At 40.9% G+C, this 25,014-nt stretch overlaps 1 protein-coding gene across 1 annotated transcript in view; it reads right to left on the reverse strand.

Moving 5' to 3' along the window:
- LOC146307157 (piezo-type mechanosensitive ion channel component 2-like) overlaps window positions 1-25,014 on the reverse strand; it is a 119,268-nt gene that overhangs the window by 9,017 nt on the left and 85,237 nt on the right. Inside the window, exons 34-42 of the mRNA XM_084747082.1 lie at window positions 21,749-21,829; window positions 19,163-19,329; window positions 18,628-19,076; window positions 10,006-10,269; window positions 9,836-9,937; window positions 9,602-9,758; window positions 7,791-7,973; window positions 7,166-7,346; window positions 6,244-6,343 (exon numbers count right to left, since the gene is read on the reverse strand). Of these exons, the coding sequence (XP_084603208.1) occupies window positions 6,244-6,343; window positions 7,166-7,346; window positions 7,791-7,973; window positions 9,602-9,758; window positions 9,836-9,937; window positions 10,006-10,269; window positions 18,628-19,076; window positions 19,163-19,329; window positions 21,749-21,829 (1,684 nt within the window). The remainder of the gene's footprint in view (window positions 1-6,243; window positions 6,344-7,165; window positions 7,347-7,790; window positions 7,974-9,601; window positions 9,759-9,835; window positions 9,938-10,005; window positions 10,270-18,627; window positions 19,077-19,162; window positions 19,330-21,748; window positions 21,830-25,014) is intronic.

Here is a 25,014-nt window from a genome sequence, read left to right on the forward strand (position 1 = left end):
CTCCCAGACTCCCAGAGGACAGGGGACTGGTTTACCAACATGTCACCTTTTTCTCCTCTTATGAGTTTGCAGGTCTGTATTTAGTCATCAAAAAATACCAATATGAATACCATTAAAGTACAACAACAGCAATAAAAATATTGATTTTTCAAAAGAGGAAACAATAACATGCAAAATATTTAAATTGTAATTAAGTAAAAACACTAATATCACAATGTAAAAATACCTAAGTAAAGAATGTGAGTATTTTTTCCATCACAGCAGGTCAGTGATCAGTGCTTCAGTGACTCTCTGTGGATCAGTGAATATGGCGGCTGCCACATTAAAAACATCGACATGATTTTCTATTTTTGGAGCTGCGCACCTTTTTCGGTCATGTCTAGAAGGTAACTCTTTATTTGCACAACTCTTGCAAGATTTGTGTTTGTTATTTCTACTAAAATAATCAAACTCACGTGATCTTTCACGGGTCTAGGGTTCCCATCTAGACACGACCGTCTCTGGCTCTCTGTCTAACTAATGACAGCAGACTGTCTGTAAACAGCATGATGTTACACTCTGCAGTGTTTTACACAAAGACTTTATTTGTGTGGACACCCAGGTTTGGTTTGTCACCAATTTTGGCATTTTTATTTTTTTAATCAGTTCGAGAGGTGATTGATTGATTAGTGATCAGTCTGTCCTCCTCTCCTCCCTCACCTGTTCACTCTGCTGTGAGAAGGTCTGAAAGTTTCTCACAGAGAAACACAGACTCTCCTGTTTTACGTATAGGCCTCCTTATACAGTTGTTGAATTTTATAAGTGCATCTGGTTGGTGTTGATGTCATTAACCATCACGTTAGTTTCGACTGATGTAATAAATGCTGTCATTAACAACAGTCTCCTCCACACGCAGCTTCTCTGCAATTGGTCTGTGCTTTTCCTGATCAGCTAAACCAGCGCCGGAAAGACTAGAAAAGTTGCGCCGGTTAAAATAAAAGTGTCCCATCAAAATTTAAAATCTCTTAATAATTTATTGGTTATTGGTCTGGGTTCTGTATAGGACGCCGTGTGGGTCCGGACTTGGACCACGGTCTGCCTGTTAGGGACCCCTGAGTGAAGACTTGTGGCGATACAGAAGTTAATTGATTTTTCATATTTAGAAAAATATAGACTGATGGACTTCTGAATTGACCACAGGTTGCAGTGAGACAAACTTAAGTCACAATTCAGCAAATGTGCTGAAGAAATTTCAGCTCTATAGGACAAAAAAGTTGCAAAAGGACTCTCGCACACTGTCTAACTTGCAATATATCATTTATTTGCGACGTTTCAGTACTAGACCTTCATCAGGCAAATGATTGATGATATTAATCCTTTCAGTTGCCATGTTTTTTAGAAATCAGGCACAGCCATATTTGCAAGTATGTATTGTAATTGTGTATAGTTTGGATAGGAAAATGAACTTTGGTCACTGTGATTATATGTATATTTTGACGAATGTCTTTTTGTACTGGATATGGGGTTTTGTTTATCTAGTATGTTTTTAACTTATAATGTAAATACACCCCAATCAGTCTACTCACAAAGAGAATCTGCAATATTTGCTGTCAAAATATTTATTTATAATCGATTCATTATATTATGTATTTCCCTTTCAGATATGTGGGGGTTATTCTAGACTGTTATACAGAGAGCTTTGTTTTTTGCTTTTTTCAATTTGCTGTGTGTTTCAATAACCCTATGACAATTTTGGCCCTCTTTTTTGCACGTGGGAATGGGATTGGTTGTGGAGAAACGACCACCCCTTATTTAAGATGGCTTCGCATAAACTAAAAACTGTTTGCCTGATGAAGGTCTGGTACCGAAATGTCGCAAATAAATGATATATTGCAAGTTAGACAGTGTGCGGGAGTCCTTTTGCAAATTTTTGGTCTTCTCTCTCCAACGCACCTGTCTTGTTTAATAGATGTGTGAAGTGTTTGTCTTTGTTTAGGTCTATAGGACAGACAGCTGAATTTTTGAAGCTTGGATTGTGATAAATTTACATTTATTGTAATATGTCATACCCAAATTATTCAATCATTACCAAAATTCATGTATGGACTGAGTCATGACCCAAGATCATTCATAACGATTTTCATATGAATTCATACAGCCAATTATGAGATATAAACTTTTTGCATTTGTGGTGACCCCTAGTGGTGAAATACAATGCGCTTTAGCATGTTAGCGTAGTGAATGCTCCTGAACATGTGTCTCAATTTTCATATTGATATTGCATTCCATTTATAAGGTATTACAAATTTTAGAAAATGAGCTATTTTGATACAAATTCATTGGCTCATAAAATTGAAACAGACTGACAAATCGTCTGTGAATATTGTCAGTCATCCAGGTCATGGTATTCGTATCAAGGTTTGTAGTAGGCAACTGGACTTGATAGAGTTCTTGAAGACGTTTTGCTTCTCATCCAAGAGGCTTCTTCAGTTCTGCCTGACTGGTTTGGGAGTTCAGGTATTAAACCTAATGGGGTCGTTAACACCTAGGGGGACATGTGACTCATGTGCCCACCCCGCATTGTGTGACTCATTAGTTTCACCTGGGGGAGGTGTGAATGAGAGTCGTTAAGGACTCTGCTATCATGTGACTTCTTAGGATCACATGATTTCGGGTGGGTATCCAACTGCCTGGGGAGTGATCTTAAGACTGCATTGTAAGTGGCAGATAAATTGTCTTAGGCCTCCTCCTCTGTTGAGAGATGGCCATTCCAGGTTAACAAAAATGGCCTCTTTCTCTCCTCTCTCAAACCATCTGTCTTCCCTGGCCAAAATACGGACATTGTCATCCTCAAAGGAGTGTCCTGTGGCTTTCAGATCTTGGATGAGAGGCGAAATGTCTTCAAGAACTCTATCAAGTCCAGTTGCCTACTATAAACCTCGATACGAAGACTGACAAATCAAAATTAATTTGATAACTTTCTATCAGCAAAGTTGGTAGATGAGACTGACTCATTTCCAAGACAAATGCCCACAAAGTCTAAGATGAGTTTAAAAATATGGGATTTTGATAAAACTGAGGGGTGGCATGGTGGTGCAGTGTTTAGCACTTCCCCCTCACAGCAAGAAGGTCCTGAGTTCGATCTCCTGGCTTGCTGGGGCGGGGCCTTTCTGTGTGGAGTTTGCATGTTCTCCCCCTGTCTGCGTGGGTTCTCTCTGGGTTCTCCGGCTTCCTCCCACAGTCCAAAGACATGCATACTAGGTTAATTGGTGACTCTAAATTGCCGCAGGTGTGAGTGTGAGTAGTTGTCTGACTATGTGTCAGCCCTGCGATGAACTGGCGACTTGTCCAGGGTGAACCCCGCCTCTCGCCCAATGTCAGCTGGGATAGGCTCCAGCAGCCCGCAACCCTTAGGGAATAAGCGGTTACAGAAAATGGATGGATGGATAAAACTGAGAAAAAGCTGACAGTTTTAAAGCAGAAGACTAATTGAGAAAAGATGCAGATGAATTGAAAGATTGAAAGGGTGAAAGAATTTTTAATTTACGCCAAGCTGGTTTCAAGATAATTGTAACTTTTGATCACAAATGTGGATTGCATACATTTTGAAGTTCATCTGATTGATTCCCTTGGAGAACTTAGTTAAAACAGAATGATTGGAACTCACCAAAACGGACCACTTAATTTAAAATGTCTGACTTCCTGTTGGGTTTAAGGTACAGTATGGCTCAAGAGGCTTTTTTGTATGCCTGAACATGATACATATACATGCAAATTTTTGTACTTGTAGATGAAACCATAGCTTTGTCATGGCGAAATATTAAAGTTCGCTATGCCGCTAGAGCAACGTCATTTGACTAAATGTTACAATCTTCACAATTCAGCATTATCAAGGTGTTAAGGCTTAAGGTGGACCACATTTGAGTTGATATGGTCAACCTGCTGGGGGGAGCATATCAAATTCTAAAACATGTCATATTCTGTTGCCAATAGGTGGTGCTATGACAAGTTTATGGCAGATTTGATAATTTACACAAATTACAGCTACTTCCTGTTTAATGGTGAAACATCACAATTTGCACATCACAGACACGCTATTCAGTGTAAATGGAATCTTTTAACAACGTCTCATCTCAAAGGCCTTGAGATCGGACACACTGATTCTAATGGTGATACAATGAATTCTATAGGAGAAGTTAATTTAAATACAATGCCTGGAAATAGTCAAAAATGGTGCAAAAACTGCACAGTAAAGTCCAAATGGCTGACTTCCTGTTGGGTTTAGTCTTTTGACTCCAAGGGACTTTTGTCTGGACATGATCCTCATTCATTCCTCATTCATTCCTCATGTCATTCATTCATTCATTTTCTGTAACCGCTTATTCCGGAAGGGTCGCGGGCTGCTGGAGCCTATCCCAGCTGACATTGGGCGAGAGGCAGGAACATGCAAAATCCACACAGAAAGGCCCTGCCCCAGCAAGTCGGGGGATCAAACTTAGGACCTTCTTGCTGTGAGGGGGCAGTGCTAACCACTGCACCACTGTGCCGCCCCGACATGAGCCATGTGCCTACCGATTTTTGTACATGTTGGTAAAACGTGCTAGCAGGGCTACTTTGGTGAAATTTTGTAGGGGATGTTATCAAGCCATTTAGCCATGCCCATATACAAGACCCAAGATACGAGAATTCCTAGAAAAGCAAAGGACCTCACTGAGGATGGGGCTCAGGCTCTAATATAATAACAGGTAACTGCTTTGTGATGACATTTTGAATATGTGTTTTGTGTCTAAGAAACTAATAGTTCTGCAGAGTAGTGCTACATCCATCAGCTGTTAAACAGGCTGTAATCTAATCCTTATGGACACCTGTGAACCATCAAAGGTCGTCCACTAAAAGTTCTTGTTTTACCACATACAGGCTTAGTTTGTAATTGTTGTTGAATAATGAGCACCAACTTGGGTTAAACATAGAGGGGCCAAAAATGTTGCTCTATGTAATGTGAGATAGTGTGATGTGTTGAGGAGTAGGGATTAATATTTTCAGCAAAAAATACATTTTCTATCCTGGAAACAGAAGCTCACTATCCCGGTGTATGTGAGTTCCAAACCTGTTATGTGATTTGTACTCAGAATTGGACAAGGGCTGGACTGAGCATCTCAACTGCATTTACTTAACAGAAAACCTAAAGTATATAAATATAAGTACAATAGTCAGTGCAGCACATGGTAGGTCTGTCAGTACATTTACATACAGCAGCAGCGGCTTTAATTAACATTAAATTATATGGTTAGAAGACTATAGTGGATTTGGGTTGACAGAGGCTTTAATGAACATTATAATGAATATAACATAATAATGTGTGTATGCTGCGTGCAGCCTGACCTTTGCCATAGGTGCAAGGATTAAAGAATTTTACAATTTGAATTATTTAAAATTAATGAAATTCGTTAAAAGAAGTCATTTAGTGTTTTCAAAGTCATGATATTGAGATGAGACAGATTCCATATTCTGCTTGCCTTCAGAGTCTACTGCTGAGTGCGGCAGATGGTTGCACTGTGTGTGCTGCAGTGTTCAATATATTGGCTTAATAAACTTGATGATCACTCCAAGTTAAAAAGCAAAACTCTAAAAAAGCTCTCACTCACTCCTTCGGGAGATTTTAGTTGTCTTTCCTCGGTGAGGAATGTCATGTCATTAATTTAACATCTGGTGCCATCTCTGCCAGTATTTCACCTAGAAGCATTTGGAATAATGTATGAATCCAGCATTTTTGCATGCTTGCCAAATGTTGTGGTAAACCTCAGTCAGCAAATTTTATCCCTCCAGTGCAACACACAATTTGCATTTTCATTGTTTAATATTTTGAAGCATTTCCACACAAAGCTGGTGGCATCATGTTGTGTGTCTAATTCAGTTCAAGTTACTGTATTAAGTGCATTAATGATCATTAGTTTTTAAATTCATGGTACTTTGTTAACCAGATAATTAAAGTGAAAATATGCTATGACTTTATCTGTGGTCCTTTCAAATGCCAATTAAATGTATCAGTCCATGGCTATTTTACAATTACATATTTTCCTGCTTTACCTCAAGACTGGGGGTCTACGCACTCCCAGCTTCAACTTCAGGAGGGCACAAAACCCAGTGCTTTCCCATAGATAGCACCTATCACATCAGTGATCCATCAATCATAAAATTTGAGTAATAAACTGTAAATAATATTTGGTCACCACTGGACAGCGGTTAGCTCCAGTGTTAGCATACCTGCTAACAGAGTACTTCTTGGCTCTGATTGAAAGTTCTCTGAGTTTCTCCAGCACCAGATCAAACCTGCTGGGCTGCTGAGCTCTGGAGCTCATGCTGTCTAAAAAAAAACAAGATGAAGACAAAGGAATCATCAGTACCACTTCAAAATGAGTGCAGTTATCATTTATCAGTAAGTCAGTCAGTTTTACACCATTAATCCAACCCAGGTCACAGGACAAATTCCCCAATCCCTGTCCTCCAGCTCCTTCTGAAGTGCTCCCAGGCCTGATTGAATAATCCCTTCCATGTGGTCTGGATCTGCCCCAGTGTCCTTTCAACATGAAGGAGCAGTGGTTCTCCTCTGTGCACCTTCTGGATCTTATTCAGACTGCCAAGAAAACTCGTTACAACCCAAAGCTCAGGTTCATAGCTGAGGGGTCAACAAGTCAAAGAAACCAACTGAAACACATCATTAGTCCAGTAATCAGTGAATAAAGTTATAAAGTTGTGTTTTTGTACAGTAATCTGAGAATAAATGACAATATTCTGACCACAAGTCTGAGCAGCCCCTCCCAGTCTTTCCAAACCTCTACTCTCTCAATCTCAAGCATAGTCAAGGACTAAAATAATTAAATTTATATCACAGAACAGTTCATGTAGATTGTAACATATAAGTGGTTATTCTCACAAAGCAAGACTAAAGTGTGGTGTTCCCCAGGGCTTCATTATGGCAGCACTATTTCTTATTTTTACAGTTAATTTATCAAACATGTCCCTTGCAGCACACTGGACCAAATGTAACAAAAACATGAGTTTTAGATGACGCCCCATTTTCAAACTGTTGTTTATACTGATTCTCAGCAGAGTTTTAGTCTTCAGCTTGGCTTTTTTAAATTAATTAACAAAAAATTGACAAACCACCGCATTAAGGTGGTTCTACCTATTGGAGAGTGGAGCTGGGTGGAGCTGGAGCGTCTCTGTCTCCTGCCTCTTCGCCGCAGTGTGTTGGTGGGTTCAGCCAGATCGATGGGGTTGGCACCATGGATGAAGTCAGTCTGGTCATCATGTTGATGGAGAGTGTCTGTTTCCATGGCAACAGTCTGGTCCCAGAGTCCGTGGCACTGTGGTGGAGGAAGGTGGAGTGGTACAATAATTCTGTGTTTTTTATGTTGAGTATGGTTCGCTGGTGTAATTCAGAATTTTTAATATTGATGATGGTTCAGTCTTATTAGCGTTTTTTATACGGCTGCAACTAATGGTTATCTTCATGATCAATTAATCTGTTGGCCATTTTCTCGGTTCATCCATTAGTTGTTTGGTCCATACAATGTTGGAAAATGTTGATCAGTGTTTCCCAAAGCTCAAGATGATATTTTAATATGTCCTATTTTGCCCAAAAATCTGTTATTCAGTTTCATTACTGTCAGAGAGGAGCAGAGAAAACAGAAATATTCACATTTAAGAAGGTGAAATCAGAGAATTTGGACATTTAGTATGACAAATTACTTTACTGAAAAATGACTAAATCAATTAATCAATTAATCGCTGCACCTTTTGTTTTTTACCTTGAGTATGGCTCTGTGGTAGAACAGAGCAAGTAGCTGCAGCAAGTCATACAAGACATAACCTTCTTTCTTCTCTACTCCAAGGATGTTGGGGGGGTGGAATGGTTTGGAGCGGTCCAACTCCAACTTCTGGTTGAATGGAAAGAAACCAAACTGGAAGAAATACTTGATGACGATGGTAACCTGAGGACATAGACAGATAGACCGACAGGTAGACTAAATGTAATGCCTATTAACAGATGAGTCATAGACACCTACCAATCCCAATACCCCCCAAAATTGGGAGGTGTAATGTAAATAAAAACATAATGCAATGACTTGCAAAACCTTTTTGACCTATATTCAGTTTAATACAGTGCAGTAAAGACAAGGTATTTAATGTTCAAACTGGGACAGGAGCATGTTTACCACTGTGATACATCAGTTTTTCTTTTAAGAACACTCAGTTGGTGTTTGGGAACAGAGGACACAAATTGTTGAAGTTTTGAAAGTGAAATTCTTTCTCATTCTTGCTTGATATATGACTTCAGGTGCTCAACAGTCCAGGGTCTCTGTTGTTGCATTTTGTGCTTCATAATGCACCACACATTTTCAATGGGAGACAGGTCTGGACTGCAGGTAGGCCAATCTAGTACCTGAACTCTTTTATTACACAGTCACACAGATGTAATGTGCACAACGTGTCTTGGCATTGTCTTGCTGGATGGCAGCATATGCTTCTCCAAAACCTTCATGTACTTTTCAGCATTAATGGAGCCTTCACAGATGTGACAATTGCCCATGATGAACTAACACACCCCTGATACTATCACAGGTGCTGGCTTTTGAAGTTAGTGCCGGTAAGAATCTAGATCATCCTTTTCTTCTTTAGGACACAACTTCCACGATTTCTGAAGCAATGGGAAATGTGGACTCGTCAGACTACAGCACACTTTCCCAATTTACATCCCCTCCATCTCAGGTTCAGAGAAGTCTGCAGCATTTCTCATGTTGTTGATATATGGCTTTCTCTTTGCAAGGAAGAGTCTTAACTTGACAACAGTAATCCAGAGCCCACGTAGTGTCCTTTAAACAATTACGTGCATTCCTGCAGTTTTGTGTTGAGAAACCTTGTGCCTCCTGTCAGCTGTTACCAGTTAACTTGTTTACCTGTGGAATGGTCCAGACAGGTGAATTAAACAACTTTCACAGTCCCAACTTGTTTTGAACGTGTTGCAGGCATTAAATTGCATATAGTTTGAGAATTATTTGCAAGTCACTGTATTGAGTTTTTAATGTTTTACACCATGTCCCAGCTTTATTGGAATTGGGTTCTATTCAGAGTTTAGCAAAACTAGCTTGACAATGAGTAAATCCAGATTTAAAAAATAAGTATAGCTCAACTGCAAAACCAAAACTAATCATGGTTTAGTAAATCCTAATTTATTAATGTAAACCAAAATTAAGTTATGTTTATTCAGTATTTAGATGATTGTTTACCCAAAAGTAAAAAAGATAAATAAAATATTTTTGCTCTGTTGTGACCTATAGTATAAAAGACAGAGAGAAACCTTGTGCTACTCTGTTCTTTAAAAAGTTAACAAAACATTACACTGTTTGCTAGCTAGCTAAAAATGTGATAAAATATTACTTTGTTTGCTAACTAGCTAAAATGTTAACAAAGAGTTAACAAACCATTATAGTGTTAAATTGCTTGCTAATTTTTATACATTTTAAGCTTGTAACATTATTTAATGTTGGACCATGATTTAAGTTTAAACATTAATTATAGTTGCCATAAAGATTTAAATAATGTGTTTTGAGATCTGCACCTCAGTGTAGATGATGGCCGTCATCCAGAAGGTCTTACTGGGTCGAGGGACTGACAGTGTGGCCCAGAGAAACACCAGGACAGGCAGGACCAGCGTCAAACAGCTGGCAGACACCATGTGGTTTAACACGATGACCAGGTAACACACCGTCTCCGACCTGACAAAACAACCATCCCAGTATCTTAGCAACCACAGAGCAGTGTCTGCAGTTACCTGTGCAGGTGCAGAGCTTACCTGGCTGCTAGGATGTTATAGAGGGCATAGCACAGCTGGAGCAGCTGGTGCTGGTTGGCGTAGAAAAGGTCCGATGACTCCAGCTCCTCATCGTAGAAGGTCCTGAAACACAGACGGGGAGTCAGCAACAGGTGACAGGTGAGTGATGTCACTGACTCATCTGGACTCACCTGTTCCTCAGCAGCTCGCTGGCTGTCAGCTGCTGAGTGTGAGAAGCCAACACACATGAAGTAGAGGCAGAGTCCGACTGACGCCTCATTAATCCTAACCCCACCCCACCCCTCCTACTCCCATGCTCCCCTGCCCCCTCTTCATGCAAGTCCAGGCCAAGAGCAAAGCTGTAGGAGGGGGGGAGGAGGGGAGAGGAGGGGGAGATGGGGGAGGAGGTGCTGGTGCAGGTGTGAGTCGGCTGCTGCTGGTTTGATTCTTCAGTGCTATAGAAAACACAGAGAGAGACAGAGAGATGGAGCTAAAGCTACATTAACATCCTGCTCCAACAAACTGCAGTCAAAAGCTAGCTATTTGTTTCTAACCTACTACATCACAATGTATTTATCAAAGGAGGGACCCAGTCATTGTTTTACAAGTATTAAACTTTAACCATCGAGTTGTAAACAAGTCGTGTGGTCATCATGAGTCATGTGATTGAGTCCTAAACAAGTCATGGGCTCATCATAAATATTGAGTCACAAACAAGTCATTCGCTCATTATGAGTCATGTACTCAAGTCCTAAACAAGTCAGAATGTGCTCTGTAGGAGCAGCATTTGAGTTTATTTTCATTTGCATGATTTATTGACATTTTTATTTTGGGACCATATTCAGAGCCTGAGCTGCAGCAGTCCTCAGAGCCTGATTTGCAGTTGTCTGTTGGTCTCAAGAGGCAGCCACCATCAGAGCTCAAGCTGCAGCCATCTTTGGCTGGTCCCAAGTAGAGTTGGGTGATATGCTAAAAATTTTCAAGCGTCAGCCCATGCATCAGCGATTGGCGATACCATCATTCTCCCACCCACTTCTCCCAACCTCTTGGGTCTCAGCTAGGAGATGTGTGCAAGCGGCGAATTCACAATGTTACGCATGCTGCTTACGTTCACTACATCCAGTGGACAAAATAAACTCAACAATCAACAATCACCAACTCTGGTTTAGTCAAAATAAATCCTTACTTGGGGGCACTAGTTAGCAGCGCATGGAGTAGACATACTTTCAGATGCTTCTCTGTGCCAAGTTATAAAATCAATATTTTGATGGTCTCATTTCACATTTTGTCTGCCTCGGAAACATCCCTGAGAAAAGTGGGCTTTAACTGGTTAAGAGTATGCGACGATATGCCGAAGAAGCTGTCCAAGACCGCTGAGTCACTTCCACCATCTGTAGCAGCAGCTAATGCTAACACTGCTAACTGCAACTCACCTGATCGTGACACGAATGACAGCGACATGGAAGATTTGCCCTTGATCTGGGAGAAAGTTTCTGACAAGATCCTCAAACACATCAATGACAGGTTTGATAAGTTGGATCAAACCCTTCAGGTCGTGCAAAGTTCTCAAAAGGAACTGCTTGAGAAGGTGGAATCTGTGGATGACCTCGAGGGCCGGTCCTGTCGCAATAATAAAAAAGATGATCGGCATACCCGAAAGAGAAGAAGGGGGTAAACCAACAGAATTCATCGAGGCCCTGATTCCCAAACTTCTTGGAGAAGACAACTTCAATTCAGTGGTGGTTACTGACCGGGCGCACCGGACTCTGCAACCGCTGACCCCAGAGGGAGCCGGGCCCCACACCATCGTCGCCTGGGTCCACTTTTATCGAGAGAAGGAGCTAATACTATGACTCTGGAGGGCGCGAGAGCTGGAGTATAAAGGGAATAAGGTATTTATTTTTCCGGACTACACGCCTGAGGTGATGCGGCAGCAACATGAATACAGTGAGGCTTTGGGGGCTCTGTGGGAGCTGAAGGTGGAGCACAGCCTCCTTTTCCCAGCCAGGCTCCGGATAAAACACAAGGGCCAGTTCAAGGTTTTCAATACACCGGGTGAGGCAATGTCATTTCTGAACACTGACTTAAAGAAAGTATCCTGAGAACTTTATGGTCACCCTGTGTGCTTATGCAGAGGATTAATCCTATGTTTGGACATGGTTATTTGCCGTTCAGATATTTCAGTTTGATTCTATGAGAGACTGTCAATTTGTTTTATTACCACAGTCAGTCATGTTTGGCAATGGAGTTGAGCTACGTTAGCTTTTTGTAGCTTTAACAGTGAACTACCGTCCGGTTGGGAGCAGGTCACTGGCCGTGTGTTTAGCGGTCCTGGGCTTAGAGGGACACTCGTGCTTAGTTTGGGAAAGCGCTTTGTGGGTGGGTGAGTTCAGGTCTGTTTAAATGTGTTTCTTCATGTCACTGTATATTTCCTTTTTATGTTGTATGTTACTATGTCCTGTGTTATTTTGGGTGGATACCAGATTGTCTTCATTTAAGGAACAATATCAGTATCTGACAGCATTGCACATAGCAGTATAAATAGTAATTTAATATTGGTCTCATGGAATGTAAAGGGTCTTGGTCATGTAATTAAGAAGGGCCGCGTTTTCTCACACCTCAAATCATTGAAGCCAGAGGTCATTTTTCTTCAGGAAACACATACTGAGAGCAAACTGGATTTCCTAGGTTTATCAAGCACCCTTTCTCTCCCAATAACAATGCTTAACATCTATGGCCCAAATATTGATAGTCCTGATTTCTTCAATAAGGCTTTTGATCTGATACCTACATCCACCCCAATGTCATTATTGGGGGTGACTTAAATTGCTATATAGACCCTATCTTAGACAGACTTTCAACAAAACCAACATCTACCATAGCTTCAGTACAAATTTTGAATGAGGTTTCTGATTCTACCCTTTAGGATGCTTTTAAGGTTGTGATAAGGGGCCATATTATCTCACTTGAATCATCTAAGAAGAGAGAACTTAACAGTCATCTTAGGGATATTGAAAAAATGCTGCTGGTACTTGAAGAGACGTATAGATCTTCCCTATTACAGACAGACTACAATAAGCTTTTAAAAGTTAAATATGAGTATAATACTATTCTCAACAATCGTGTCAGCAGTCTTCTTCTAAAACTTAAAAACATTTTGAACTTGGGGATAAAGCAGAGAAACTGCTAGCAAGTCAATTTAGAGGCAAACAAGCTAGTCAGGCTATTCATAGGATTAAATCAAATCAGGTAAATTTGTTACTAACCCAAAGGAGATCAATGCTTGCTTTAGGGACTTCTATAAGGAGCTGTATTCCAGAAAAGTGAATGCCACTGAAACAGATTTTTGCAACTTTTTTTGTAATCTAGACATTCCCCAGCTAGAAAGCACATCTAGAGAAGACACGGACACTCAAGTTTGTAAGGCTGATCTTTTGAATGCTATTCGAGCTCTCCCCTCTGGAAAAGTTGCCAGCCCAGACGGATTTGGCTGTGATTTTTACAAAGCGTTTCATGAAAAAATAGTTCCTCTCATGCTAAGGATGGTGAATGATTCAGTGAAAAGAGGCTCCCCAGTTCACTATATGAAGCAAATATTTGTTTGCTTCTGAAAAAAGGACAGGAAGAGTCTGACCCTGCAAGTTATAGAACCACTGCTCTTTTAAATTGTGACCAGAAAGTGATAACTAAAGTCCTGGCTACAAAACTGGGTAATCATATCTCAACAATTGTGCATTCTAATCAAACTGGCTTTATTCCAGGTAGATTTTTATTTAGTAATGTTCGTCAGCTCTTAAATACACTCAGCCCATGAAAAGGACACACAGGCTGCTGTCTTATCTCTTGACGCTCAGAAGGCATTCAAGCAGATGGAATGCCCTTATATATTTGAGACTTTGAAACCATTTGGGTTCAGGGAGCATTTTATTGCGTGGGTGAAAATAATTTATTCCAATCCAGTGTCTTCTATTGTCACTAATGGAGACAAATCCCAGCTTTTTGATTTGATCAGCGAGGTGTGAGACAGGGCGATCCGCTCTCCGCTCTTCTTTTTGATATTGCTTGGAACCATTAGCAATAGGTATCAGGGGTCATTTTAGTATCCATGGTATAAAGTTTGGTAATGTTGAAAGCCTACTGAATCTGTATGCTGATGATTTATTGACCTGCTTATCGGACCCAGCAGAATCAGTTCCTACCCTCCTGAATTACATCACATCCTTTAGTAGACTGTCAGGATACACAATTAACTGGGAGAAATGAGTTCATGCTTTGATGAATAATCTGAGCCCTGCATTCTTGAATTCTCTGCCATTTAAATTAGTTACTACACATTTTTATTGAAAATTTTTATTGAAATTGAATTTTTTGGACATGGTGGATAAACTAAAAGCTAATATTAGGAACTGGAAGTTGCTTCCTTTTTCAATGATTGGCCGCAACAATGCTATTAAAATGGTTGCGCTTCCAAGGTTCTTATACCCATTTCAAAATCTTCCTATTTATCTACCATTGTCATTCTTTAAACAATTGGATTCAGTCATCCTTTCTTGGATTTGTCTGGGCAGATAAACCCCCTTGCATCTCTAAAGTTCATTTACAGAAGCATGTAAACAGGGGTGGCTTCGGCCTCCCTGTATTTAGACATTATTACTGGGCTGTGAATGCTAAGGCTCTCACTTTATGGCAGTGTTGCTCCCCTGGTGATGACTGGTCAGCTATTTCCCCACTCTGGGTAAAAATTGAATCAATATTAGTTTTGGAAACCTCTCTTCCAGCGCTGCTTTTCTCCAGAGTGCAGCCTTCTTACAAATTAATTGACTCTAATTTAATTCTCAGAAACTCACCGAAGATATTGAATCAAATAAAAAAAATCCTTGGCTTACCAGATATTTCAGTAAACACCCCTATAACTTACAACCACTTGTTTAAACCAGGGATGATGGATAGTGTGTTTCTGGGCTGGAAGGAGAAGGGATTGCGCTGTATTGGGAATCTTTATATAAATAATAAATTTGCCTCTTTCCTTCAGCTTCAGACTAAGTATCATCTTCCTCACTCACATTTTTATCGCTACCTACAAGTCAGACATTTTGTACAGGAAAATATCTCAGAATTCCTAATGAAACCAGAGTCATTTTTTTAGGATATACTTCTTTCACAACCAGATTCTAAACATTTGATCTCCTGCTTTATCACTGCTTTTATGTCTCCAGCAAGTACCAGTCATCTCAGAGACATCTGGGCGGAAGAATTGGGCACCCCCTTGTCAGATGAACTGTGGGAGGAGGGTCTGTCCAGTATACAGAGGTTTTCTGTCAATTCCAGATATAGGCTAATTCAATTTAAAGTTATTCATAGACTGCATTACTCCAAAACTAAACTTAGCAAACTGTTTGAATCTGTGTCCCCCATGTGTGACAGATGTAGTGGTGCAGAGGGCTCACTTTCACACTTGTTTTGGCACTGTCCAGTCCTGGGTAATTTCTGGTGTGACATATTTAATTGGTTTTCTAAACAATACAAAATAAATATTCAGCCAGACTGCAACTTGGCAATATTTGGTCCTCTGATAGGACAGTGGCCCTTCCCTCTCATCAAAAGCAAGCCCTCAGGACAGGCATGGTTGCAGCTAAAAAAATAATATTGCTAAACTGGAAGTCTTCATCACCCCCATTTTTTAAAAGATGCCTTAATGAAATGTTTTCTATTGCTAAGATGGAACAAATTCATTTTGGCAATCAGAACTCACAAAACTTCTCTCAAAAAGTGTGGAAGCCGTTTCTGGAACTACTTGATGAGACCTAACTGTACAGCCTAGGAGCCTTGCTGCTATGTTGTACCTTGTGCTATTTGTCAACCTTGCCTCCTCCTGACTGATACTTTGACAATCCTCCACCCGTCTGTGTGTGTGTGGTGTTTTTTTTTTTTCTTCTGTCACACCCATAACCTCTCTTGTGGAATGGACAGTCTCCCATTATGCCAATACTGTTGTGCACTAGTATCTTTGGACCAACCTTGGGAGCTTTGTGATCCCCCTGTATGTTTTCTGTCATTTTATATAATGATTTTTGGTGTTTTACATCTTTTGTGTGTGTATTTGTCTTATTGTGTAAAAGTTAAAATATATTAAAAATAATAATAATAATAAATCCTCACTTTACTGCGTGGAAAGAGTTTAAAGAGTCTGACTTTGCAGGCTGTTTTCCTCTCACTCGTCACCCAACTCAGCGCACTCATGGTCAGCTGAGTGGGTGTGTACTGCGCTGCTGGATAAGAGCATGGTGCAGAGCAGAGGCTGTCCCTCTGCAGACTCTTACATTAGCAAAATAAAATGACAAATATTGCCCTAAAAATCGGACAATATAGTCGTGCAATTGCCCAACCCTAGTCCCAAGCTCCAGTCTCCCGTTGATCTCAAGCAGCAGCGTTTGTTTCCTTGGCTTCCCTGGCTCCCCTGCCAGACTCCCAGCTGCTGGCCTCTAGCCAAGCAGTCTTGTCAAGAGTCTCCTGCCTGGTTCTCCAGACATCAGAGACTTGTCTAGCAGCTGGCTCCAACCTGCAGCCGAGTCTTCTGGTGCCAGCTGCCTTACCTGTGCTCCAGCCTCACTGACGGCATCTGGAGGGCTCCTGTCCATGTTGCAGGAATCCAGAGTGGTACCATTCTCGCCTTTGGCCTCCTGATCATCCTCCTGAGGGGACCCGTCTTCACCATTGGCCTCCTGCTCTGCCAGAGGGGGGCCTGTCTTCACCTTCACCAGCTGCCAGAGAGGTCCCACCTTCACCGGCCACCAGTGTGGTCCCACCTTTGCCTTCACTGGCCACCAGAAGGGTCCTGCCTTTACCAGCTGCCAGAAGGGTCCCACCTTTGCCTTTGCCAACTGCCAGAGGGGTCCCACCTTCACTTGCCACCAAAGGGGTCCTGCCATCTTTGTCTTCACAATTGGCTGCCAGAGGGGTCCTGCTGTCTTTGTCTTCACTGGTGGCTGCCAGAGGGGTCCTGCCAGCTCCACTTCTGCCCTTCCCCCACACTGTCTACCTGATCTCTCTAGCTCCGCCTCTGACCTGCCCCCAGCTCATCCGCTTGTGGGACCTGGTTCCACCTCTGTCCTGAGCCCGGGCTGTCTGCCTGAGGTCTCCAACTTGCCCCTGTCCAGCCTCTGGGCTGTGCTTCACCCTCAGTTTACCCTGCTTTCGGGCCACTTGTCAGCTTGGCTGCTGGATAGTCCGTCCAAAATTCTGACTCTGGCCTTGATTTGCCTTGTCTGTTTTCTGCTGGTTTGTTTGCCTGGACTGTATACTTACCTGGTTTTTGACCCTCTGTCTTCTTGACTACGTCTCCTACCTTCTCCACTCTGGTACAGTTATTTAACATTGAACTGTTCTGTGTGTGTTCTGACTTCACGCCACACTGTCCTGCTACCTGGGTTGGTTTAGTCAGCAGGAGCTCCTGAGACAAACCCAAGCCTTCTGTCCTAAAAAAAAAAAAGTCATACATACATCATGATACTGAGCCTTAAAGAAATCGTAACGTGCTCTGCATGAGTATCAAGTCCTAAGTCACAATGGGCACCTCATCTGATTTTACCAACCTTAGAGCCTTGACTTACCCCTCTTTGTGTAACTTCAAATGCTGAACAAATTGAACAAAAAAAGTTATGTCACTGCCTGCAATTTTTTTAATCACCTTATAGTGTTAAAAACACTGAAGTATCTTCTCACTGACTCAGTGCTGTCTTCCTCTCCTCACTTTGTTTCTCTTATTTTCTATATCTGTTATCATGTTACAGCCTTTTTTATTTTTTATCTTTTCTTAAAATCAAAAATGTTATGCCCTCAATGTTGAGTCAATTTCTCACTGTGGTATCAAAATTGACATTGAATATGGATATTTTTCAAAGTACTGAATTAAAATGAGAAATTCCAGTATCGTTACAACACTAACATCTTGTAGTTTTTGTATGTGATCGAAATAATCTTTGAGCTCAGTCATGTAACGTTGACTTGTTGATTCCACTAGGCACAGTAGATCTGCATTTGGTTTTTAATTCGTTCTTTACACAGCTGAATATCCCACCAGCAGTGATTCATAAGTGTTTTTGCCCACTTTTGCCCCTACTTTTCGTGCTTCCACCATAAGTCATGAAGCTTGTAGTTAAATAGTTTCTTTTTTATCTTTTTTTCTCAAGTTTTTTATTTTGAAAATTGACCAGATTCTCTATGCCTTCCTGTGTCTGACTTCCTGCCTGTTTGATCTCCTCTGTGCAGATTGATGCGGCATCTGTCAAAAATAGACTCTGTGGCTTTTTGAAGCAGAGTGGAGTCGAAAACTGTGTCTGAAATGCGCTGCAGTACAGCTGGTGGAATCACAAGCACTGAGTTGAAGTGATCAGCAGCAGGAGATGTGGCACAGCCTTAACACAAAGTAGGACCCTAATTCTCTATTGTTTTGGATTAGTATGCTGTTGGTAGGCCTGTTATAAAAAACTTCTTTTGATGGACAATATACTGCCCCAGATATAATTGTGATAGCTAAGATAAACTTTGTATAATAAACTCTGTATTGATCCCACACTGGGAAAATACTTTTTTATTTTAAGAACATTGGGTGTTATGATATGGCTCATGGTGAAACGTCCCATGGTTCAAGTCCAAGACAAGTCACAAGTCGGTGGTGTTGGAGTCCAAGTCAGATCAAGTCACCAGTCAGTGGCCTTGGGGACCAACCCAATGTTTGTAAGGTCGAGTCTAAAGTCATCAAATTTGTGATTTGAGTCCAAGTCATGTGACTTGAGTCCACACTTAAGACGGACCTGTGAATCAGATTAATCGTTTCTTCCTCTGAGGAGGAAGACTGGACTCGGTCCATCCTCGACAGTTTGGGCCGTCCTCTTTGGCTTGTTTTAGCCACTGAGCATTCTGGGTAATGTTCTTCTGTCCCTGGTTGAACTTGTGAGGACTGAGCCCCAGAGGCTTCCTCTGCTGTAAGCAATTCACATGAACCTTCTGACACTAGTTCTGGTTCATCTGGATTGCCTCCTGTTTTCTGCTTAGCTGTTTGACCTCCTGCTTCTTCTTCATCTGTATCAGGACTCCCTCTCTTTTCTTCTTCTTTTTCTTCTTCTTGTCCTTCTCTTCCTGTCTCTGCTGTGGTCTGTACCTTGGCATTATGACTAGTGTAATCCAAGCCGGACTCTCTGGAGCTCTTCATCATCTGTTCCTGGTAGAACAGGTGGATCGCCTCTCTTGTGGGAACGTGACCCTGAACAGACATACAAGCACAAAATCAGTCACCACCCCAGACTTGGCTGTCTTTGTTGTAGTTCCAACCCTTGTTGTAGTCCTGACCTGCTTGGCCTGCTGCAGCAGCATGCAGCGTTCGATGCGGAGGACAGTGGAGATGTCAATGTGTTCCTGACACAGACCACTGAGCCAGGCAGTCAGAGAGTCCAGCAGAGCCGACAGCAGAACCCAACAGAACCGCAGTGTGTTGGAGAACCGATGGAGCACTGTGTCTGAAACACAACACATCAGCTGGTGATGGTTGTCCTCATCCGTCACACACATTTTTAACTGACTTTCATTTTATAATGTTTGCCAACCAATAGAGCTCTGTTGTGATTTGTTCAGTTTGTGTCATTTTGAAACTTCCTGATGAAACCCTTCATATGTTGGACTTTTTACATTATTAGCATTAGACAGCATTAATCAGCACAATTTCAGCAAATGCTTAGCTGATTGGACAATAGTGGTCTGGTTTTGAGGGTTACTAGGACAGGAGGCCATAGCCTGTGTGTTTGTTTAGAAAGTGACAGGTGAATAAACACTCTTCAATCATCACAATCACTTTTTTATTTACAGTGGGCAGGACCAAAAATCATTCCCTTAGGCCAGGGGTGTCAAACTCAATTACAGAAGGGGCCAAAATCTAAAACACAGTCTTAGTCGCAGGCCAAACAGGATTAAAAGCATTTGGCATAAAATATATGCTCATATAATAATATTACAAACCCATTAGCCCATCTCCCTCCTCATATACTTCTGTTTCTTTGCACTGACTCAGTTGCCTAAACAGACAACCCTGTTTACATTCTCGTTTGACAGAAACTCGCGTCTTCGCGACTGCCAGCTGATTTATTTCTCGAGTTGCGCGGCAGCTGACGCAGTGCATTGTGGGACTTGTAGTATGAGTGATGGGAGTGCTAGTGATGGGAATTCCGGCTCTTTGGCTCTCCGGCAAGCTGGTTCTTTTGGCTCGGCTCCCTAAAAAGAGCCGGCTCTTTCAGCTCCCAAATGGCTCCTCAAATTTTTTGTTGCTCAAATTAATTTATTACCCAAAATAATGTAAAATGAAATACTAATGAAAAAAACATACATTATATCAAATGTTTATTATTTATATGGCTTTATTTATACACTCAATATACTCAACATGGAGGAGAGTACTGCAATATTAAGCAGAGTGCTTAATTTTGACAACAAACACCACATATTATATTAATTACTAATTTTCTGTGTAACTATAATATTTAACACTGGATATATTAGTCTTCTGTTGTGCAATGAAGTTTTAATCTGTCAACAAGCAGATACTTTGTCTGATAATAATAAAGATTATATATATGACTTATATATGACTTGGTTTTACAAGGCAGATAAAAGAACAGATGTTACATGTATCAGAAGGGGGATCTCTTCTATTTTAACTTCAATCAGCGATCAAGAACGCACTGTATTTCTTCAGCTATGATCGTGGTCTGCAGACTACAGGTAACCTATTCTCTCTTAACTCTGTTGAAAACTGTCCAACTTGACTGTAGATTTTCGTCTCCACTTCCTGCTGCGGCCGCCTGATCTCGTCTACTTTCCAGGCGAGGCGCAGTTCATCTCAAACAAGTGTATTTTCTCACCTTTCAAGCGTGTTGTCTCTGTCTGTAGTGCATGTTCTCTCTCGTCTCGCTCCCACTTGCTTATGTGCTCACTGTGTTGTGTCTATAACCCCTCCCCTCCCCCTTCTACTCAGTGTGGACACACACACACGCCACCAGTCATGTGACTTTAACAGAAAAAAAGAGGAGAAAAAACCAGATTGGCTCCCAATCAAGAGCCGGTTCCCGTCGTTCACTTCAAAGAGCCGGCTCTAAAATCCGGATCGTTTGCGACCGACACATCACTAGGGAGTGCTATTTACCAACGGGCCATTCATAATAGACACGTGAAATTATCTCGCGGGCCGTATATAATTGAATCGTGGGCCAGATGTGGCCTTGAGTTTGACACGTGCCTTAAGCCTTGCTTGAAGGCCAGCGATATGTTGCTCAGAATGAAGCAGTTAAGATGACACTGTTACTAGGTGGCTGCTTCTTGCCTTAATCAAAGCAGACTTTTGCAATCTAGTAGGGGATCTGAAATTGTGCTTGTTCCTAAGTCTATTAGAAAACAATTTTTAGACACTTGAAACTTCTTTCTTAAAACTTATTCCAACAGTGCAGCACAGCAGACAGAGCTGTGTTAGTAGACAGAAATAATATAACTGGAGATGATTATATTTAATATGAATTCATTTAAATCTCTGAATGAACCCGCTGAAGCTCAGCTTCTGAACGTAACTAAAATGATTAAAGAATGGAAAACTGAGAGGATTCAGTTGAACTCTGCAACTGTCTGAGAAAACACATCAGATTCATCCTGACATAAATGTTTGTATAGAGAGACATAACAAATACGAAAACTATATTCAAAATCTCTTTGACATTTTTAACAACTCTCATTAGCAAAAATCAGAAGATTCTCAACAGAATGTCATGTGACCTGCTTCATATCGGGACAGTTTTATGTTTTATGAAAAATAATCTAATGTTTATTCTGTTTATTTATTGTGAAACTGTGCAGTAATTGACAATACACACACTCTGCAGAGAGATCTATCCCTACCTTGTCCTTCCTCTCTGTCCTCCTCGTCCTCCTCGTCTCTGTCCTTCTCCGTCTCCCCCATCACTTCTATAACTCCAGCTGCTTAATGGGAGGAGGAGTCACAGTTCAGTGCTCGGTTCAGATTAGATTTTACATACATGTTTTTGTCTGGTTTCTAGGTTTATCACTACTAACCACACTTTGAATTGAATTTTTTTTTTCTTTTTCTTTTTTAATAACAAAAACAGACACAACTCATCAGCAGACACAGGCAACAATCCACTCTCTCTCTCTCTCTCTCTCTCTCTCTCTCTCTAAACATATATATATATATATATATATATATATATATATATATGTACATATATATATAAGGTAAGTAAAGGTAAGTAATAGAGAAAATTTATTATAAAAGCTCAGCTTTACAAATCACTTTCTCTCACTGTACCTGAATCACAGTTAACTCGCAATTATGCTAACAGGACCCCAACGCACCGCAATCCCTAAGTCTATACTCAAAAGAGTTAACACACAGATTACACACATGAGTATTTTCACGGTACACTGCACACCATAAATCTGCACTTCAAAGAGTTCTCACACAGAGTTTACACACATGAATGAATCCACTGCACACTTACACACCTTAGGCCCTCCCAAACCGACCGACTGGGAGTACACTGGGTACCAGTGATGAGGGGGGAGCAAGCTGACTATGGAGTTATATTTGTGCCACAATCCTGAGTGAGCAATTGTAGATTTTGAGGATATTTTGTGAGCACAGAAAAAAAAATTGTGTAAGTACACAAATCAACTTTTGAGGACAAATTAAATGTGTGTCTTCTCACAAACTCATTCTTGGTGTGTGAGCAGTCCACAGCATACTCGCTCAAGATGTCTTTCTCTCCCACTCAACCTGCCCTCACTGTGTGCGCAACTTCCCCCGTGATGCTGGCTCAAGTTGTCCTTGGGTGTTACAAATGTGCCACAATTATCAACCAATCAGAAAACTTGGGGGCAGGTAAACTCTGATTGGCTGCTTCGGCTCCAATGAGGTTGCAGCATGGTAGTGGAGTTGCTGCTTCTCACGTAGGTCAAGAAGGAGGGAATTTGACTGAATTAAAACACATTTTCGGTCAGTATTTCACTTTAAATGTTAGTATTATTGAATGATATTACATTATAGTGCTGCCCTGTTGCATTGATTGGATTAACATTAACGTTACACCTCCATGTATCTTGACACATCTGCCAGTGAGTGATTCAACATAGCGAAAATGTCACACCACAGCCACATGTAAGTAGTTTGTGCTTGAGAATTCTATCATATTTTATGAACCTTTATGAAATTATGTTTGTTTTTGTCTGTACACCTCCAGCTTGTAAACCAAATTAGCTATCTTGGTAGGTTGCTAAAGTTTGGTCAGTTAATTAATGTTGGGGAGAAAAGCAGAAGCTTACTAACATTAGAATGGGGCACTCTTAAAAACTTGATTCTGATTGGCCAATCACCAAAATTCTGCAGTGTTTATTGTTGAGGTATCACCGCTGCTCTGCTGCTCCGTTGCTAGGGAAGCCGTACTAACAGCCATGTGGAGGACGAGAGCTCAGCAGAGTCCAGAAACTGTAAGACAGAGGATAAACACTGAACTTCCTCTACATTCTTCACATTAAAAGTCTCCAGCTATTTTGTTACTTAAAAGCTTTTGTTATGAAGCAGTAAAACCAGGAAATGTAATTACATCTGCAGTAACTTAACTCGACTCCCATACCGCTAAAAACGCTCATTAAACAATAAAACAGACAGATATGAAAGTCACAATGCATTGTGCTGACTTTCCACATTCAATATTTGTTGATAATATAAAATAGCGTTATCTGTCTGCTGCAGCTTGTGAAATTTAATGACTGTACCACAGATATTCTATATCTTAGCAACCAGAGCGTCTCAGATGAGGAAGAGACAAGCTGAAGGTGTACAGCCAAAAAATATAATTTCATAAAGATTCATAAAACATGATATAATACTAAAGCACAAACTTAAAAAAAAAAATTTACAAGTGGCTTTGGCGTGACATTTTTGTTCAGAAGACGTTGTCTGATGTTAGCAGCAGCCAGGATTGTTGAAGAGGGATATGAGTGGAAACTGTCACTCACTGTCAGATGTCTCAAAATACATGGAGGTGTAACGTTAGTTAATCCAATCAACACAACAGGGCAGAACTACAGTGTAATGTCATTCAATAATACTAATATTTAAAGTGAAATACTGACCGAAAATGTGTTTTCATCCAGTCAAAATTTCCTACCTTTTGACCTTTGGTGGGTAGCATCAATGCCAAAGGGATGCAGCAACCTCCCCAGATAACACACACGTCTTGCCGATGTCGACACGATGAATAAAGCTGCATCAGTGAGATTATGGAGAGTGTTTGCTCATTGGGAAGATGTCGCTGAGACATCGGCATTTGGTCAAAAATGCTCTCCAGAGGATGTTTGGATGATGAATCAAGCAGCGCAGCCTCTCTACAGCTTCTATGACCTTTATTTATTTAGGTCGGATCATTCAATCAGCAAATATCTCACTATCTATGGTCCAAATTAACATGTTTTACTTAAAATGTGATAGGAATATGGCAATATGACAAAAAACAATATGCTTGTCCATCAAAATAGCTTCCTAATTTTGTGTGTAAATAAAATAAAGAGACACTAGCGATTCAAGTTAATGATACATTTATTTCGGCCTGCATCGTCAAAAGAGCTCTAGCACAGAAAAGATAAAAAAGACAGAACAGATAAAAATATACGGGTGGCAGGTCGGGAGACATGGACAGCACGGTCTGGAATGCTTGCAGACTTATGAGCCTGCAAGGGGGAGAAAAAGACAAAACACATGAGCCCAGGTTATTTAGTTAACTGATACTATACTATGAGAGATGCTGCACTAAACTCAGACACACCTACGTGAAGTAGATATTAACTTCACTTTCAGTGCAAACACACCAACAATAGCCCATAACCAGTACTGAACTATGAGAAATTGTTACACCGAGCCATATTTACAAACAGAGCAGAGCTTCCCTCCGTTAGCTGCCAGTTAACCACTAAAGTTAGCTCCACAGCTGTAAAAACACCGAAGCCCACCAGGTACTAACAGCTGACGCTAACTAATGTTTCCCGAAATTCAACACTGATTTGTTGTCCACACAGAGATTGTTCACGTGCTGGAAAGACTTATGGTTACCTAGCAATGGCTAAATTATATTAGCTGATATGTTTGCTGC

The sequence above is a fragment of the Lutjanus erythropterus genome, chromosome 21 (assembly GCF_056507025.1).
Source record: "Lutjanus erythropterus isolate fLutEry1 chromosome 21, fLutEry1.hap2, whole genome shotgun sequence".
In the NCBI taxonomy this organism is placed as follows: domain Eukaryota; kingdom Metazoa; phylum Chordata; class Actinopteri; order Lutjaniformes; family Lutjanidae; genus Lutjanus; species Lutjanus erythropterus.